This window comes from Littorina saxatilis, linkage group LG15 (assembly GCF_037325665.1).
Source record: "Littorina saxatilis isolate snail1 linkage group LG15, US_GU_Lsax_2.0, whole genome shotgun sequence".
Lineage (NCBI taxonomy): Eukaryota > Metazoa > Mollusca > Gastropoda > Littorinimorpha > Littorinidae > Littorina > Littorina saxatilis.
Window position 1 is genome coordinate 14,355,840 of NC_090259.1, and position 20,479 is coordinate 14,376,318.

The following is a 20,479-nucleotide window of genomic DNA, read 5'->3' on the forward strand; positions in this document are numbered from 1 at the left end:
CCGTACAATATGACTATGCTCTTCAAATTTGATTAGGTCAACCAGACTTGGGTCACCAAACACTTTTAATTTCAATGCTCTAGCTTCAATGGCATTCAAAATTACATTTTTTTGTCAAGGGATAGCTGGCTGGCAGGCCAGACAGCCTAATTGCCAACACTACTCTTTACAGGAACTCTCCTGATTTAATACTAAGATAAGTCAATAATACAAAAAAATAAATTAAAAAAATGCAAGGATGAAGGCACACAGGAATGCACTCACATGGACAGGACACACACACACACACACACACACACACACACACACACACACACTCACACAAATAAACTCCTCTTGAAACTTTCAAAATAGAAATGATATCTCCATCCATTAAATGCTAAAATTACCTTGATTAAATTGTTCAGCGTGATGCTGCTACTGGGTTCTCTTGGCCTTCTTTGTGTCCTTCCATTTTCAGCCATTCCTTGGTGGGGAAAAAAAAGAAAGAAAGTAACACACACTAAAAAGCATACCCACAATTATTGGTGAGGGGGGCGGGGATGTAGCTCAGTCGGTAGCGCGCTGGATTTGTATCCAGTTGGCCGCTGTCAGCATGAGTTCGTCCCCACGTTCGGCGAGAGATTTATTTCTCAGAGTCAACTTTGTGTGCAGACTCTCCTCGGTGTCCGAACACCCCCGTGTGTACACGCAAGCACAAGACCAAGTGCGCACGAAAAAATCCTGTAATCCATGTCAGAGTTCGGTGGGTTATAGAAACACGAAAATACCCAGCATGCTTCCTCCGAAAACGGCATATGGCTGCCTAAATGGCGGGGTAAAAAACGGTCATACACGTAAAATTCCACTCGTGCAAAAAACACGAGTGTACGTGGGAGTTTCAGCCCACGAACGCAGAAGAAGAAGAAGAAGATTGGTGAGTAATCAGGTTTGTACAGTACGTGGAACCACCCTTATAGGACCTCAAACAATCTCAGAAAATCAAGTCTTAAATAGTTGAGACGTAAAATAGGGGTAACATTGCAGAGTGTTATGAACAGAAAATCTGAGAAAACGGGTTCTTAATAAAGACGGAGTCTTAAATTGTGAATCTTAAATTACATCTCAGAAGTATACTCATCAAACAGACACATGGGAAAACTACTCAATACTTATTTTGAAGCAAGGTATTAAACTATAAAGGTATAAATACAATGTCTTGTTACCCAGTTTACTTACTTGTCCAAAACAGAAACTCCTACACACAAATAAAAACATGCAGAAACACACAAATACAAACACAGACAGAGAGACAGAGAGACAGACAGACAGACAGACAGACAGACGCTGCATGTACTCACACACACACACACACACTGTAATGCACAAAGCAGGACAGACACACACACACACACACTCTAATGCACAAAGTAGGATGGACACACACACACTGTGATGCACAAAGCAGGACAGACACACACACACACACTCACACACAACCACACACTCTAATGCACAAAGTAGGATGGACACACACACACTGTGATGCACAAAGCATGAAAACAATCAGCACAATCATACTTATTCTTTCCTGCAGAAACTCTCGTTCTTCTCTTCTCAGCCTTCGACCTTTGGGGAGTGAGATACGCTCATTTATCATCTCAACCACGTCGTCCACTCGCATGGATTCTGCAACTGCACTCCTCAGGTTGTACTGAAATACACACAAACACTCTTTTGTTATTTCAGTCGCTTACAAATTTTAAGTGAAACCTGTGGCGCTCCCCATCCAAAACAACAAAACTCACAAAAACTCACAAAAAAACGATTTCAAATCTACAGGCAAATCCGGATAAGACGAAATTGAAGGGACCGAATTGTTATTGTGTCCTATCCGAAATTTCGACTTGGTCATAGTACAGTGGAACCCCTCTCTAGCGACCTTGAAAATGTTGACAAAAATCGGTCCTTATGGAGGGGGGTCCTTACAGAGGGAGGGGGCGGGGCCACAAAGAAAGTCACCTCAGATTTTCTTAAAAAAAGAAAACAGAGAAGTTTGAGTTGCTGACGACCGTTTCCTCAAGCAAACTGCTTCGATTTCATGTTTGACATTGTCGATGGTGTCCACCAGTTCTGGTGCATGTTTCAATGCAAAAAGAGTTAGTTTCTGAGCAAGCATTTCTTTACAGCAGTCCCTGCAATGATGAAGGCCCTCGAGAAAGAGAGTGAAAAATCGGCCACCGTTCTCAGCATCCCGTATCTGTGTGTAACCTCTTTCATTGACAAGATACTCTTGTTTCCCTGCAGCCTTGACCAGTGAGTCGGTTACCTAATCTGTGAACCCTTCAGTTGTGTTGCTTTGTCAAAAGTTAGACACAGTCAACTAGTTTTGCTCTGAGTGAACAGTGCAGCTGGCCTCAATTAGCCGGTGACACCTCTCTGGCCACAGCACCAAACAGTACATGGCTGGGGGGAGAGAGAGAGAGAGGGGGGGGGGGGGGGGGTAGCTGGCTAAACTCGGTGGGGTGTCCGGTGTCACTGAAGTCAGCAGGAAGAGCATTGGAGAGAAATAGAGAGGTGTACTCTTCCAAACAATTTCCAAGGATCAGTTGTCAGGGCTAAGGGTAGTCAGTGAGGGAGAGTGAGAGCGGTTTGTGTACAGTCCGACTGAAGAGTGAAAAGTCACTGCCACAAGATCGGCATGCAGTCAATAAAGCCAGACAAGAAGAATGATTATGACATGCGGCTCTATCTGCTGGTTTATTTTTATTCAAACTGGTTTTCAACCTTATTCTCACAAAGCATCTGCACACCTGCCTCTGCCTCTGTGCTGTGTTTGTGTGGCTGCTTTCGTATGATGTCAGTGCATGGTGAGTGCTTCACTGCCTTGTCACCACTTCCCCACCTTTTTCAGAATGTTTTCTTGGAGTTGGATAATTCTCCTTACTCCTCGCCCCCTCCTTACTCCTCGCCCCCTCCTAACTTCGGTTCATACTTTATTGCGTGCCGACTGACCAGTCGGTGTGGCGTCCGTGTAGAGAAGAAGGGAATAAGGTTACACAATGCGCTAGTGTGAGACGCCAAGTTTCGTGTTTCGAGTTGCTGAAGTAAATATAGAGTAAACTTTGTCTTTGGGACTGACTTTCTGTTGTGTGCTATCCGTCTTTCGACTTACGTAAGAGAAATCCCATTTCGAGCTCAGGGTACTTTGTACACATAGATAAAGAGGGATAATTCCGGACCAGAATTTCTTTGTGTGGTAAGCGAATTTTTGACTTAACCGTTTGTGAGTTAGCTGGATTTGCCTGTACATAGTTTAATTTTGGGCTTGTAATGATGTCACCTTACACAAGTAACACATTCAAATCAAAGTTTGAAAGCTCATTTATTCACATTGTAACCATTGTGTTTTCGTAATCATGCAGTACAGAGCTGTTGTCCAACTCATCCTAGTTTGTGGATTTTTTGCTCCTGAAAGCGGACAAAACTTGCATCCATCTGCTGATGAAATTCAATTGGATTTCATCTAAAAGTGTTATGGACGATTGCCAGCACTCAAAAAATAAGTTGATGATGTTAGGATGGTTTCATGGCAATTAAGAGGTCCTGAATTCACAATTTAGCATACGGCGATACACACACGCACATACAAACACGCACACACACACACACACATAAAGATGTTTATGCAGTCCTGGTAACTGATTCTTGCCAGGTATATCTCACGTACCACATCCTTTGCACTGCAACTGTGCCACAGCAAAGCGCCAACCTGCTCAGATGCTTGGTTTGCTGCTGTGCGTACCATGACTGGAAGCGAAACAGCCTATCAAACAAACAAAAACAAGGCTTACTGAGACAGTATGTGACCAACAGGAAAACAAGGCAAAATAAAAGAGCAAAAAAGCACGCACACACACATGCACGCACACACCAACACACTTTTTCTGTGTCTAATCCACCCCTTTTCCTCTCAGTACACAAATTCCGAATGTAACTCTTTTGTATGGGTAGTGAAAAAAGAATACCCTTGCTTTTACGGGTACAAACATTGGAGGGGCCAATCCCTAGCGAGGAGTGTGTATGAAGCATGTGAACAGGAGCACATGTGAATTTATTTGTCCCTGAAAAAGCAAGGGCATTCACTCTTTTACAACCCATTCAAACCCAGCAGATATCCAAACATATCGTCTATTTTTGCATGCACACAAGCACCCCCACGAACTCACACACGAACACACTCTTTCTGACGTCATCAACGTTTGCTGATTCTCACCTGACCTCTGAAGTCCTTCATTAGTTGCCCGACGTGTATGTTAGCGTCAAACACAACGTGGTACAACTGTTTGTACACAGGAACGCTGATATTTATGCGACTGAAGTTTTCCACAGCTGAATATTCATACGCCTTCTCAAAACCAACTCTGAGTGATGAGCCTGGATCTCCATCCCTGCTCACTTCCTCGAGGTCAAGTTTGAAATTCCGTTGAGGTTTTCTGTCGTGTGCCTGTGCCTCGGCAATGTCCTGATTGTAGGCCAGGTAGACGTCAACGTCGTTAATCATGATGTTGTCGCCGAATCCCTTCCCTCCAAGTAACCTGAAACAGAGCAAAACCTCTGTTGTCATTAGGAGTCGTAACAAAAGCTTGGGAAATTAGTTTTTGGCTCACGTAAGTGTAGCCTATGCGATGATAAACTTTGTCTGTCTGTGCATGCGTGCGTGTGTGTGTGTGTGTGTGTGTGTGTGTGTGTGTGTGTGTGTGTGTGTGTGATAGAAACTTTAACATTTCCGAGTCTATGGATAAAGCTCGCATAAGAAGATTACGTCTCGGTCAAAAGTGTTTGACGTGTGTGATAGAAACTAACATTTGAAGACGTCACATTATGACGTAAGAGGGTTAGACGTCACGCGAAGGAATTACTGAAAGTCTCGGTCATTGTTATTGTGAGCGGGCCGAGACTAGTTGGCAGATCTAGTGTCTCGCTTTCTTGCACAGTTTCACCTAGATGCTTACTGTGTGTGTGTGTGTGTGTGTGTGTGACGGAGTGATTGAGTTTGTGTTACTGTTTGTCGATTTCTTACGTGAGCCTTGAAGGCTTCGCCTCTTGTTATAAAGGTGAATACAATGTAAAAGATAACAATGAAAATGTACTCACCAGAAACAAAAAACAACCTGTACAAATGTAGTAGGGAGGGGTAGGGGGGAGACAAAGAAGGCAGAGAGAGACACACACAGATACACACTCACAGACCCACTCAACCACTACTCCCCCCCCCCCCCCACACACACACACACCAGTATTGGCGTTAACCAATTACCGGTATTTTATCAGTTGAAAGAAAATACCGGAACAAAATTGACTGCCGGTATGACCAGTACCGGTTGATTTTTAGAACTACCGTTTTTTATCGGTGGTAAAACAACAAAACCAGTACTCTGAGTTGGACTCTTACTGGTTCCAATGACCAGCCTACCGTTTTTTTCTGGACTGTTTGCATCATAAAAGTTTGCGTACCGGTTTGAAAAAATACTAGCGCCATCAATGATACACACACACACACACTGACACACACACACACACACAAACAATTTCATATGCAGACACAAATGACCCGAACTAATAAACAGAAAAGGTGATTCATATTACCCCACAACCATTCTGAATTTTCTGTTCCTGTTGGGCTCCTCATCCTCTCCTTTCACCTTCACAGTCACCATTGATAGCTCTGGCTGTTCCATCACAACCAAGCACCTGGAACATAATGACACAATGTTCCAAAATACAGTGGAACCTTAAATCACAAGACCCCCAATTTAAGAATAATCTTCGATCACTTTTAAGGACTGCTTCTCACATTTTCTGCTCATAACCTCTTCAGACTTACAGGGTTTCATTTAATAGTGCGCCCTGCACCATTGGCGCATCTAATCTGAAAATGTCCCATCACTATTCCCTTCAGTGTGTCAAAGGGCGCATTAAGATTACGTACCACTGCGCCACCAAATGTACACTTTCTATAGATAACACGATGTAACGACTAACTCTCAGATGGCACCATATTGCACCATTTTGCATCTTTGGTTAAAAAAAACGCGTACAGGCCTCGTTTGCGTGTCTTGCCTTCGACTATGTCCCATCGGAATTTGGCTGAGGGGGACAAATGTCCCATTGCCTGTTTTGTTGGTCCAAGGGGACCATATCGTCTTTTGTTTTATCTTTATCGACCAAGGCCGAAGGCCGTGGCTGATAAATATGAGACAAAAGGCGATATGCTCCCCGAGGACCAACAACAAAATGCTGGTCTGACGACAAGCCACCAAACATCGTTTTTGTCATCATTTTGGTTGTGCAACAAAATGCACAATAACCCACAGGGAGACGAATTTTTAGAATCCAACTCCAGGCCACAAAGCATCGTCACAGTAGCACGAGATAACACGTCAACCTTGTATGTGACGTCAAACGTAGCTTGTTGACGCTTTTCTTCCAGTCTGAAAATGTACAGAGCTGCGATCATACGTGTGAGTTCAGTAAGTGTTGAGCATATTTCTTTTCTTTTTAAGTGTTTATGACTTTTCGTTGTGGATTTTGCGATTACAGAGATAAGTTGCAAATTGACCATGAGTCGCCGCGGTAATTATCAACATTGATTGGGTCTTTGAGAGTGAATGCTTACAATCGTTGTCCTCGGAAACACAAATCCAAAGCCGCGATGGTTCCACACATCAAACAATCAGCCTGATTGGCTTTTACTTTGACAATCCACGTTTCACCTGAAAGCTCAAATCCATTCACCACCTCGATTTATTGCATGGGGAACATGAGATTTATTTCCCAGGTGTTTGTGAATGAAAACTCGTGAAAATGATGACAATATATGTTGCTGTATGTTTGTGCTTATTAAGTACTTATTTGGGCCCTGTTGTCCCTTAAATTGCGTTAATTTTCGATTATCTTCGACCCAAACGTCCCACGCTATCTGAATTTTAGCGCACAGTAGGTGACGTCTGGAATTCCCTAATTATCTCCATATTTGCAACTTTTCCATAAACCTAACTTAGTGCACTCCATTCCTTATTCCCTTGAGACACTTTTTGAGTTAAAGTACATAAATAAATGTTAGGATTAAAGTAAATCAAAGTTTTCATTAGTTTGACCCATATCCGCTGTGTGACGTCGCGTCACTTCGACCACCTGTGTTTCTTTGTCAAGTTTTACGTCATATAACTCGTCACCAGTTTTATTTTACCACAAGTATGTCACATGTATAGAAAGTTCAGGAGTTTGTTTTGCAACTTAGGGGATTGGATTTGGTGCAGAAAGTGGTTTACTTTAACAATCATTATTTTGCTGGGTTTCTATCGTTAATTGGTCATTTATTCTGAGTAATTAATCATAATTATTTTTTGATCTGGACTTCCAAAGTTATATTCAAGCTTTCAGTTTAAGATGCTTGGTGAATTTTGTTGAGGATTGGCAAGTTCGTGTAAATCGGCCGATTGCAGACGCATCATTGAGTATGTTGATACGATAACATTGGTTTATTTCTGAGCCGGTTAACTGTGTCTATCGAGAGTATGATGTAACTCATCAAGAGTTGTGCCTTTTCTAAATTTACGGTTCACTTGGAAGCATTACTGAAAGAAGCTGCTTTTATTCAAAAGAGCTGTTAGCTGTTCATAAAGTCTCAGTCTCTCTCTCTCTATGTTATTCCTCTGGTTGCCAGTTTGTTCTTATCTCAGGCTAGGATTTGAGTTGTTCTCAGTTCAGGTTGATAGAATTATGAGTCAGTCCTTGCAAACTTTGGATGTATATTGAATGTAGGTTATATACATAGCCTAGCTGCCAGAACTGTATTTGATGTGCATCATGTGGCACTACTGACCTAGTTTCTGTTGTTGTAATGCTGATGCCTGTAACATAACTATGCATGCCCCCGGTGTTTGTGTGTGTTTGGTTGTTTGTGTGTTTGGTTGTTTGTGTGTTTGTTTGTCCTAGTTGTGTGTTGGTTTGTTGTGTTTGTGGTGTGCCTGTGTGTGTATTCTTGTGTGTGTTCCCATCCCCCACCAGTCTTGTGCTTTGAAGAAGATTACCCTCATTTGTTACCTCCCTTGTTGTGGTAGGAAACTGATATACAGTTTGGTCAGTACATATTTAGTGTCGCTTACTGACTTAGTCCATTCAGGACTTTGGTTATTTTGGTATATATATATTGTAGGTCTTTGGCATTCTTGATACTAGAATCCTTTTGTATCATTTGCGCTTGGTTGTTTGTTTGTTTGTTTGTTCGTTGTCCGTTTGTTTGTTTACTTGTTTGTTTTGTCGTTATTTGTATGTTTACTTATAATTGTTGCACTGTTTATTTGTTGTTGTTCTTGTTTGTTTGGTTGGTCATTGTTTGTTCACCGATTAGGCGCTAGAGTATTTGATGTACAACCCCTACCCAACAGTTTGTTTGCTTAACGTCCAGCCGACCACGAAGGGCCATATCAGGGCGGTGCTGCTTTGACATATAACGTGCGCCACACACAAGACAGAAGTCGCAGCACAGGCTTCATGTCTCACCCAGTCACATTATTCTGACACCGGACCAACCAGTCCTAGCACTAACCCCATAATGCCAGACGCCAGGCGGAGCAGCCACTAGATTTCCAATTTTAAAGTCTTAGGTATGACTCGGCCGGGGTTCGAACCCACGACCTCCCGATCACGGGGCGGACGCCTTACCACTAGGCCAACCGTGCCGGTCTACCCAACAGTTCCACGTGGGGTTTGTGATAAAACAGTGAACCCCGCCATCCAGTCTGATCGAGTTTGAGAGTGAGAGTGAACCCCCCCACACATGATTTTCATATTTTCACATTTTCCTAAAGAATTTTTTTATGCTCTATCCAGTGGTGAAAACCGTTTTATAAAAGAGCAAACACTGTTTGAGTTATAAGCCTGTGACTAAGGTGACCCTCACACTGTTACCAGACACTCCACGGACTTATATTAAGCCTAGCGCAGAAGCGCGCGAGGTGACATGCGACTCATTTTGTGGTGGAGGGTCACAAATGTACTACAGTAGACCTCCCTCCATCCTAGCTCTCCGCAGCCCCTCCCTCCCGCCAATTAATACCTGAGCCCCTGTTTTAGAACCTAGCTCTCTCTGATTTTCTGTTTATATTCGAACCTCTGTAAAAGTACCTCCAGTTTAAGACTTCCTCCATTTTAAGACAGAATCCGGCAGATTTCTTAGGTTTTAAAAGGGTGGTGGTTGAAGCGCTTCAGACTTTATATAGACACTTTTCTTCTCACGTAAACAATTGCGGTCACCACCGGAGATCTGTCTCAGCATTTACAAGTGATAACGTAAGGCAAAAACAAGAATAGCGCTCACTCTTTGAAGATTTTATCCAAGATTGCTTCAAGGCGACCCACAATAGGGGAAACTGTCAGGGACTGACCGGCCGTCATCCGCATCTTCATGTAATTCACCTGTTGCAGATCGCGACCCATAGCGAAGCCTAGCAAGGCGCTGACACAGCCACAGATCTCTTCACACCTGTGGAAAATCAAAATCAAAGTAAAAATAGAGAGAGAGAGAGAGAGAGAGAGAGAGAGAGAGAGAGAGAGAGAGAGAGAGAGAGAGAGAGAGAGAGAGAGAGAGAGAAAGAGAGAGAAAGAGAGAGTCTAGAGTAAGAGAGAGAGAGAGAAAGAGAGAGAGAGAGAAAGAGAGAGAGAGAGAAAGAGAGGGAGAGAGAGAGAGAGAGAGGGAGAGACAGAGAGACAGAGAGAGAAAGAGAGAGAGAGAGAAAGAGAGAGAAAAAAAAGAGAGAGAGAGAGAGATTATTAGAGTGTGTAAATGAAATGCATGACCTTCCACATGCACACACACACACATGCACGCGCGCACTTGCTCTCTCTGTCTGTCTGTCGGCAGCATTCCAGCAGCTGTCTGTCTGTTGCATTCTAGCGGCATAAGGAAAAGCTGACATTCCTCAAAGACATAGAGAATAAGACAGATATACAGACGAAGAGAGGCAGAGATACTAGGTAAGGTTAATTCAAATAGTCCTGTGAGGGTTATAGCTCATGTTAATTCATGGTTAAAAAAACCAAACAGCTCGAGTACAGTACACCAATACCCGTTTTATACAGCATGAGTAATTAGTTTGTGTGCATGTTCCAAGCCCTGAGACTTTCCCTGTGAGCTCAAGACCTTTATCATGCGCATAAGGAGGTGTTCAGACACCGGAGACAGTCTGCACAAAGACTTTCTCTAGAAAAATCCCTTCACGATCAAACCCGCTATTCAAACCCACCCTGATAGAGACAAACTGGTTTCGAAGCAAGCATGCACCCATTGGGCCATATCTTTGTGCTCTGAGTGTAAGATAGACAGATGGAATGAAAGCCAAACTTACATGGATCAAAAAACAAGAAAGGTAAGTACAGTAGTTGAAACGTTTGTTATTGACAAAACAATACGTTAGTCGAAAATACATCAACCCAACGATCTTTTAAGTGCACAAACAAACAGTTAGTAAAACCTTGGCTTGAACGATCAGTCCATCAAGCTAAGTTCTTGTTACTAATTGTTTGCTTGTGCACTTAAAAGACCGTTGGGTTGATATATTTGTGACTGTAACATATTGTTTTGTTAATAACAAACGTTCTTCTTGTCGTTCGCATTTAGATCGTCAGTCCGAACTGCAGGGCATAACAAACGTTCCAACAACTTACCTTTCTTGGGTTTTTTATTCTGAATATTGTAACATTGGCAGTCTCTTTGTTTTGGGACAAACTTACATCTTTTCTACATAAGCCGTATCTGTCGGACCCCCAGCACATGTTCTGCCCATAGTCTCATGCAGTTGCTGTAACTTCCACTGTCTCATGTGTCCGTCCAGACCCACCAGCACTTTATCCAATAGATCTAGCACCATGTTCATATTGCCGTCCAGATCCTAACAAGAAAATATATTGTACATGTATGTCTTGACGTGAAAAACCAATAGATTCCAAGCATTTACATTAAACATGACACACGCAATAAAAAATTTGTCCTGACGGGAGAAATCATAGATACCAAAATTAACCGGCAGGCGTGATGGGCACGCAAATACAAACACACACACGCACTTATACACACATTACTTACACACACATTACTTACACACACACACACATATGCACGCAGACATCAAACACGCGCACATGCACACACACTGATCATTACCACTGAAATCATCAAATTTGAAGGGCATAAATGACACTTTTGAATATATCATATTGACTAACCTAACATTCATTTCATAAACAGTCTCATCTGTAATTGTCACGCACATAATTCTACCCAAACTTTTTTTACAAGAAAAACTTTACCTGTACGAGGTTTCCAAACAACAAGGCTGGTGGCTGAATCATTGAATTGTTCAAAAATGCATTTCTCTTTGTCGTGCCTGAAATACACAAGCATAAGGCCTAAAAAAAAAATAGGTGTGGTTACGGTAACCCGACCTACCCTATTTTTAGGGGCCGATCCTATAACTTTTTATTACATTTGTCAAAACAAAAAACAAACAAAAAACCAGTGCAAAAAACGCAATGAAAGCGAAAGCGCCCGAGTCGCACACTTATTTCCCTGTCAAGTAGGTTTAATTTGTACACATTAGAAAAAAAAGTTTAAAAAAAAACAAAAGTGATTACCTACCTACCCTATTTTTTTGGGCTATGTTACCGTAACCACACCTTTTTTTTTTTTTTGGCCTAATGATCAGACACAAAGTCGCCCACCCATTTCTTTTTTGGGGGTGTGATAAGGTGGAGTAGAAGGAAGAACAGGCCAGGAAGCATTCAAATGAGACGCCGAGACAGAGGTTGCTGTAACATGTCTTTATTAACATACACCAGAAGTAACTGGGACAGATCAGCACATCGCCGGTCGGCCGAAACACATCTCGCGGATGGTGAACCAGCTATAAAACCACAGTTCAAATATGATACTGTTAAACTAATCAGTCAAGCAAAAACCACATGTATGATATAGATTTCACACCAACACAAAGAACTGTCTCACGTAGACCACAGGTCCACAGGTCTCAAATCACTTAGCAAACACATAGACCGCTCAGGGTCTTTACACCACTGTGTCACGGGTCAGATTGACCGAACTGACGCTGTCAGGGGTGAGTGAGTGCGTGCGCATAATAAGGATTAACCAATTAGCATGTAAACAATCAACCAACCACGACATAGCATCCTAAACACAAGTACATTGGCGCATTCAATCTGAAAATGTCCCATCACAATTCCCTTCAGTGCGTCAAAGGGCGCATTGAGATTACGTACCACTGCGCCACCAAATGTACACTTTACATCGGATTACACACACACACACACAACACGATATGTTAGCGGCTAAATTCTCAGATGGCACCATATTGCACCATTTTGACTCTTTGGTCAAAACGCGTACAGGCCTCTCTGGCGCTTCTTGCCTTCGACTATGTCCCATCAGAATTTGGTTGAGGGGAACAAATGTCCCATTGCCTTTTTCTCCCAGGCTAAACCCTGGACGTGAAATCTACACATGGCTTCATCTGCAAGATAACTTTCATTACAATCTGAGCAGCAGAGCAAAGTTCAAAATATAATACCCTGCAGTCATAATACAGTCAAACCTGATTTGGCCACCATGCATCTCTTGATAAAACCACCTGCCCACAAAGACCACAAAGAATCCTCGGCTACTTTCTTGCTACATATAATTTCCTTTTCCATGGTGACCCCTTGTCAATAAAAAACACTTTTGGTCGGTCCCTTGCCTATGTGTGTTCATTATAGACTGAGATTTAACTGTACGTAATATATTTGTATGTCACACGCTTTTCTTCTTTGCCACTACTAAAGCAAACGTGTGCAAGATTGTATGTTACACGCTTTGGAGCATGTGCAAGAACGGATTCAAACTCGAAATCGTCCCTCCAAAAGCCCCAAAATGCACACACGACTTTTATTTCTCCTGCTGTTGTCGTGTCTTCTCTTTACAAATTCTTCAACGCTGAGAATACTGAAAACGGCATCCCAGACTACAGTACTGTTTCCATACGCGAGTTTAGCTTCCCTTGGAAAGTGGCTCGCTCAGGAGGCCTGTTAGTCTGAAACTAGAAGGACAGAGTTCTGAACATAGATGACAAAGACCCCGGAAAGAACAAACATTTCGCGGATGCAGACACAGAAAGACGTCATGAAGAATGGAATGCTTCAAAAGATACAGACTGTGACGATGACTGTGACGTCATTCACATATACCGAGACGTCATTCATAGTTGTTCGTTCACTTTCGTCAAAAAGTAGATCTCTCCACAATGGCTGCTCCTGTGTTTAGGTTTATCAAGCGTGAGTACGCAAAACGTGTTTGTTATCTCCTCTGTTGAAGCTGTGAGACATAATCGCCATTACTAAAGCCGTCGTGAAACATCTACAGTCTCGTGTGCAAGAAAACTCTCTGTCACACGACTAGCTCGTAATAGCGGGTAATATGTCGTACCCAATTCAATTTTGAAAACTTTTAACTTTGTTTAATCAGAATCGTTTTTTTAGCACCAGTATACCGACATTGGGTCATCTTCTAGACTAACTGTCCAATCTTATTTCTCTTTTTAGTATTTTCCCCAGAAATGGTGCCTAAATTTGTGCAATAACAGAGACTTTCTATGAATTACCCAGGAATGATTTAAGAAATTCTGTCCAAGTATGAAATCTTGCTTTTTTTCCCCCCGATACATTAATTTTAGTTTGTAACCCATACATCGATATCAGACAATAACATTGTACTGTATACTACATTGTATGATAGTCAAGTGGTCCATAAAAATAAAAAATGCCTGTAGTTTTCAAATTTGTTATCAATTTAAAGACACAATGCAGTTTGTGTCAATATAAATGTATTCCTTGTGAGCATAAACAAAGCAACTTACTGTTAGTCCTGATGTCTTCAGGCCAGTTTTGAACCAGCTCACTGGCAGGTTTTGCAAATTGAATGATTTTCTGAAAAATAACAATTTATAAACTTTGAGAAATTTACAATACCTTCAAAACTCATACCCAGCTGTTATTTTAGGATGTACATGTATATGGGGCTTCCAGTAAATCTGGAATAATATCAGTTTTGTCCACACAAAAAAGTCATGATACTTACATACACACACACAACAACAACAACAACAAAAATCACCATTGATGATGTATGACTGTGCACAATAATCACATATAGTTAGTATGTTACAGGACTTAAAAAAATTTAAGCAGGTCCATTTTGATGTTTTGGTTTCTGAAGTTGGTTAGTTGTTTCGAATCAGAAATATGTCACTGTACCTGTTCAAGATCTCGACAGTAAACGATGCATTGCATGAGATCCTCAGCAGAAATGGACTGCTGGTTTGATGAAACGTCCATATTTGTTACCTGCACAAGAAGTGAAAGAAAGCAGAACAAATGAATTCACGGACATGCAGGTATATATATGCCCAAAAAAGTTTCCAAATCAAGAATAAAATTTAAGAAACCCTGCAAGAAACTATAAAAAATTATGTTTAATCATTAGCAAGACAAAACATTAAAGCCTCACTACGCCTCAGATGAGGTTTACAGAACGATGGAATCTTTCACGAAATAAGATGGATTCTTACCTAACTGAACACTCTTGCACTAGCATTTCACAGCAGTAAATGACACAGTTCATTTGAATGGCTATTTAGTATGCTTAAACCACACACCAGTTCTCGTGGTTTATTCAACCCCTGATAGACTAAAGAAAGCAGCGAAATTCAGAAAATTCATCTGCTCAGGCAAACACGACCTTGCGTGACCTGCTCCCTTTTTTTCAAAATTTGCAAAACTTCGAATTGTACTGATCTTGTCTTGACAAAAAAAGAATAATTTTATGGTTTAAGAATGCTTGTCCCACATGGCATGCTGTCAATTTTATATTTATATTTTAAAAGTTAGTTCCAGCACCAAAACGAGGCTTCCAATTTGTTTTATGGTCGTTGTTATTGAGTAAATCCCGCTGGCCACACAAAATAAAAATCTTTGAAAAATGCTCTGTCTTTATGGAGCTAGGGCACCTAAAATGTTCTCTAGCGGTAATTATAATGTTTAAACGAAAGCGTGTTTGTCCTGTGTGTAAAAGCCTGACAGTGTCTGACCAGAAACTGATGGTTTACGGGAGGTATAGTGAGGCTTTAACTATATACGAGACTACCAAGTGTAATGTTATGACGTCATTGAAAACCGTGTTCTATTGTCAAAATGCAAGAACCGTGACGTAGGAGGTTGGTGGGGAATTCTGGGAGAATCATGGCGGAATAAAAAGCACGCTAACCCTCCATGCCTGTGTCTGCTTCATTTATACCAATTTGTTTGTATGCATGTGACCGTCCAACACGACGAGAACATGACATGGTGTCAGAAGTGGCTGGTAGCGAAGCAGTGAGTGTCAAAAACTTTATGTACAAGATTGCAAGTCGAAAGTTTTGTTCGCGCGTGCCGTAGAGCTGTTTGTTCGATCTAAAATCGCGTACTCCGACAGCAGCAAACTAGATGCAGCGTCGCAGTAGGAAGCGCACACTCCAAAAATAAAGAAAGGTGGTTCAGTGGAACGGATTCATCAGAGATCCAGTATGGCAGAGCAGCCGAACCAACCACCATTACAGGCAGAGAGGAGACACTACACAGCCAATGTTCCAGTACCTTCAAAGCTGGTTATGGAAGGCAACTTATCCCAAAACTGGAAGAAGTTCAAAAGACAATGGGACAATTATGAGATTGCTACTCGACTGGACAAAGAAGAAGGAGAATACGGGTGTGCAGTGTTGCTTGCCTGCATTGGCGAAGATGCAATGGAGGTGTATGACAGCATGAGGTTCTCTGAAGGTGAGAACAAGAAAGACATAAGCGTTGTCATCAAGAAACTGGAAGATTTTTGTGTGGGAGCCACGCATGAAGCGTTTGAAACATTCGACGCCAGGATTCGTCTGAGTCGATCGATGCGTATGTGGCAGCCCTTAGACAACTCGCTAAGAACTGTAATTATGGCATCATGGAAGACCGTATGATACGGGATAGAATTGTCTTTGGTGTCAAAAGTGATACCATGCGGGAGAAACTTCTTGAAGATTCAACACTGACTTTTAAAAAAGCAGTAGACATATGCAGAGCTTATGCGTCATCCCAGCAACAACTCCATGAAATGTCTAAAGGAAACAACAGTGGATCGCCTTTCTTTCTTTATTTGGTGTTTAACGTCGTTTTGAACCATTTAAGGTTATATCGCGACGGAGTGGATCGCCTAAAGGGGGTTCCGAATGCTATATTGCAAAAGGGACAGCATCCGAAAATACAGTGGAAGCGTCCAAGCCGAAATCTCGGAGAAAGGTCACAAAAGTGCACCAGATGCGGTCGAGATCAGCATGGCAGAGAGTCCTGTCCTGTCCTGCCGCAAAAGCGGAATGCAGAAAATGCCGGAAGAAAGGACATTGTGCAGTTTGTTGTTTCAGCAAGCCCATCAGCCAAGCTACTGTGAAGGAAGTGAAAGATGAAGCATATCTGGGAGCAGTGTCAAATGCAGGAACTGACGCCTGGCATGTGGACGTTCAGCTAGAGCAGTCAAACATTCAGTTTAAGATGGACACTGGAGCAGACGTAACAGTGATGCCAGCAGTGATGGTACCCAAAAACAAATACCCGCTTGAGAGGCCTTCGAAAAGACTCTTTGGCCCAGGTAAAATTCCACTAAAAGTGCTGGGACAGTTCACGTCAAAAATGAAAGTCAAGAACGCCATGAGCATTCAAGACAGTCATCTACGTGGTTGATGACCTAGAAGAACCTCTGTTAGGGAGACCAGCAATTCAGGCACTAGGACTCGTGAAGCGTGTGGAAACGGTGAAAGAAGGCGACAAGGAACGCATTCAGAAGACTTTCCCCAGGCTGTTCTCTGGACTTGGGAAAATGAAAGAGACTTATACATGTACAATTCGCCTGAAGGACAGTGCAGTGCCGTATGCAGTGACAGCACCGAGACGTGTTCCACTTCCTTTTCGACAGAAGGTAGAGGAGGAGCTTAGGCGACTGCAAGACCAGGAAGTGATTCGACCAGTCAACACTCCAACTGACTGGTGTGCCCCCATCGTTGTGGTGCCGAAAGCACATAATGATGCAGTGAGGATCTGTGTAGACCTTACCAGACTGAACGAGAGTGTCAAGAGAGAAAACTATCCTCTTCCGTCTACAGATCAACTCCTCGCACAGTTAGAGGAGGCAACAGTATTCACTAAACTGGACTGCAACAGCGGTTTCTATCAAGTTCCACTGGAGAAAAGCTCACAAGAGTTGACGACCTTCATTACACCAATCGGACGTTTTTGTTTTCAACGTCTACCCTTCGGAATCTCGTCAGGGAGCGAGGTTTTTCATCGCATCATGTCGCAGCTGTTGTCAGACATTCCAGGGGTCATATGCGACATAGATGATGTGTTGGTGTACGGACGCAACCAAGTCGAGCATGACCAACGTCTGAAGCAAGTACTTGAAAAGCTTCAAGATGCCGCTGTCACACTGAATGACAAGTGTGCTTTCAGCCAAACAAGCATCAAGTTCCTCGGACACGTGATCTCCAAGGATGGTGTCCAGATGGATCCGGACAAGGTGGAGGCTATCAGGAACATGCCTCGACCTAAGAGCGTCCCTGAACTATGACGTGTTTTGGGACTGGTGAACTTCGTCCGAAAGTTCTCCCCTAACCTGGCAGAAGAGACCAGACCTCTACGTGATTTGCTGAAAAAGGAAATTCAGTGGACATGGGGAGACGCACAGGAGAGAGCGTTTCAAAGACTGAAAGAACAGCTGATCTCACCACCAGTGCTGGCTCACTACAGCACATCCTTGCCTACCAAAGTTCTTTCTTTCTTTATTTGGTGTTTAACGTCGTTTTCAACCACGAAGGTTATATCGCGACAGGGAAAGGGGGGGGAGATGGGATAGAGCCACTTGTTAATTGTTCCTACCGAAGTGTCAGCTGATGCTTCGTCGTACGGGCTGGGAGCTGTCCTTCTCCAAGAAAGAGACGGTGAATGGCAACCTGTATTCTTTGCTTCCAGATCAATTACGTCCACCGAGCAGCGCTATGCCCAGGTGGAAAAGGAGGCATTAGCGTCTACGTGGGCCTGCGAGAAGTTCGCTGACTTGCCTCATTCACTATAGAGACAGACCACAGGCCGCTTCTGGCACTCCTCAAGTCAAAACAGCTAGACGAGCTTTCGCCACAGATTCAACAGTTCTGTATGAGGCTGATGCGGTACCGGTATGACGTGATCTACACAGCTGGTAAGGATCTGACAATTGCTGACGCCTTATCGCATGCTCCAGTCGGATCTCCACAGACGTCAGACTTACAGCTTGACAGTGATGTTGCAGCATACATCAAGTCAGATTTCCAGCGTCAAAGCAGCGTATGGATGAAATCAGGGCCAAACAGCAGAAAGATATAATTTGCTGCAAAGTGAAAGACTACTGCAACAAAGGATGGCCTGATGTTAACAAGGTTGAACCAGACCTAAAGCCTTTTCACACAGTGAGAGACGACCTGACGGTACAACAAGGACTGTTGTTGTTCAGGGACCGTCTTGTCATTCCAGAAGAGATGAGGCAGGACATTCTCAGCAAAATCCACGGAGGTCACCAGGGCATCGTAAAGTGCAGAGCGCTGGCAAGATCTTCAGTGTGGTGGCCAGGACTTTCCATAGACATAAAAATCATGATAGAAGAATGTGCAACTTGCGTGAAGGAGCGCAAACCACCACCAGAACTATTGCAACCTATACCAGTGCCAGATTATCCATGGCAGAAAGTGGGTGTCGACTTGATGGACTGGCGTGGAAACGACTACCGGTACCTTGTGGTTGTGGACTATTTCTCGAGGTACATAGAAATGGCACTACTACGTTCGACCACCAGTGAAACTGTCATCCAACACCACGACACCAAGCAACAACTTATTGGATTGAAGTCCTCATTTTCTGTTCATTTTCACAGTAATACATGATGTATGTGTCTCAATGCCCGTTCCCCAGTCTATCGATCAGGAGCCATCACAAAACAAATGACATTCTCATACCAACTGTTTTTGTTTGATGAATGAATCGGTATGCATGCATACCATGGTCAGAGCCTTTACAAAAAGTCAAAGGTGAGACCTGATGAGCTGTAACAGCAAAGATCTATCACAACTCGCAAGGGCTCTACTACTTTTGAACTTTAATATTTGTTTGTATCCGGCCCTGCCAATGGGAAGGAGGACAAGGGGTGACCTAATACAAACATATAGAATTATAAATGGGGTGGATGATATTGACATGCACAAAATATTCACATTCAAGCAGACAGACAACACCAGAAACAGCCAGGGAAAAATCTTTGTTCAACACTGTAAGACTAACAAGAGCAAGTTTTCGTTTTCTCATAGAGTTGCTAACAATTGGAATGCACTACCCGCTAACATAAAATTCGCACCCACAGTAGACGCCTTCAAAAACTTCTTGGACAATTCTCCAAAATGTCTTAACCTTTTTTACGACTTTGATTGAAAGCATTGAAAGAATAGGGATTTAGGCATGCAAAGTATCTGACAAAGAAGGGGCACCAATAAGGCCTCGCGGCCTTCGGCTAACAAATATCGCCCCTATACTACTACTACTACTAACATTTTGCCTTGCCTTACCTAGCGCGCGCATACACGGCACATTCCAGTTAGGTTTCTTCTAGTTCGCATATTGAAGATTAATTCTGGTGTATTACGTGTATGGCCGTTTTTACCCCGCCATTTAGGCAGCATACGCTGAAGAAGAAGAACAAATCAACAGAACGTCACACGTCCATGAACACCACAATAAACATTAGTAATTACCGACTGACCATAGACTAGAGCCGACTAGAGACACTGTAACACGAATATGAGTCCTAATGAATGTGTATGCTTTAAAGAACAAGTTCAGCAAACCAAGAGGCATAAGAAGAGCTACCATTCAGTCTTTACCTTGCACAGGGCAAACGTGTGGCAGTGGTATAGCCAACATGCAGACGTCAATGAATGGCTGCCTTGTTGAAGTTGTCCGCAATTTATCTACCATCTCTGCGCATGTGCAGTGACGGATCATGAGGCCTTATTCAGGTTACGCTTGTAAAACAAAACCTTGATTTTGCCGTTCCTAAGATATTTTCAAACAGCATTAAAGTATTTCAGAATTACGTAAACCTAGGGACTACCTTCGGTAAATAAACCAAAGTAAACATTTCGCCTAACTTTTCGCTTTATTTGTATAAAAAAAATAAACATATACCTGACAGAGCCCCCGAAGGAGCGGGGATTTCCAATTTCTTAGGAAAGTGTTTTTCTTGCTGACCGCACAGGCGCTTGAACTTGATCTTGATCTTGATCTTGATAAATAACGC

General features: G+C 42.7%; 1 protein-coding gene across 2 annotated transcripts in view; it reads right to left on the bottom strand.

The window, feature by feature from the left end:
* Positions 1-20,168, bottom strand: part of LOC138948638 (signal transducer and activator of transcription 4-like) — a 54,745-nt gene extending 34,577 nt beyond the window's left edge. Inside the window, exons 1-11 of one of the 2 annotated variants that reach the window (XM_070320208.1) lie at positions 20,064-20,168; positions 14,347-14,436; positions 13,950-14,019; positions 11,353-11,429; positions 10,777-10,934; positions 9,365-9,529; positions 5,629-5,733; positions 4,256-4,577; positions 3,710-3,805; positions 1,561-1,693; positions 390-466 (exon numbers count right to left, since the gene is read on the bottom strand). In XM_070320208.1, the coding sequence (XP_070176309.1) occupies positions 390-466; positions 1,561-1,693; positions 3,710-3,805; positions 4,256-4,577; positions 5,629-5,733; positions 9,365-9,529; positions 10,777-10,934; positions 11,353-11,429; positions 13,950-14,019; positions 14,347-14,427 (1,284 nt within the window). In that variant the 5' untranslated portion in view covers positions 14,428-14,436; positions 20,064-20,168. The remainder of the gene's footprint in view (positions 1-389; positions 467-1,560; positions 1,694-3,709; positions 3,806-4,255; positions 4,578-5,628; positions 5,734-9,364; positions 9,530-10,776; positions 10,935-11,352; positions 11,430-13,949; positions 14,020-14,346; positions 14,437-20,063) is intronic. The other variant, XM_070320207.1, reaches the window with a different exon arrangement.
* Positions 20,169-20,479: the final 311 nt, after the last annotated feature.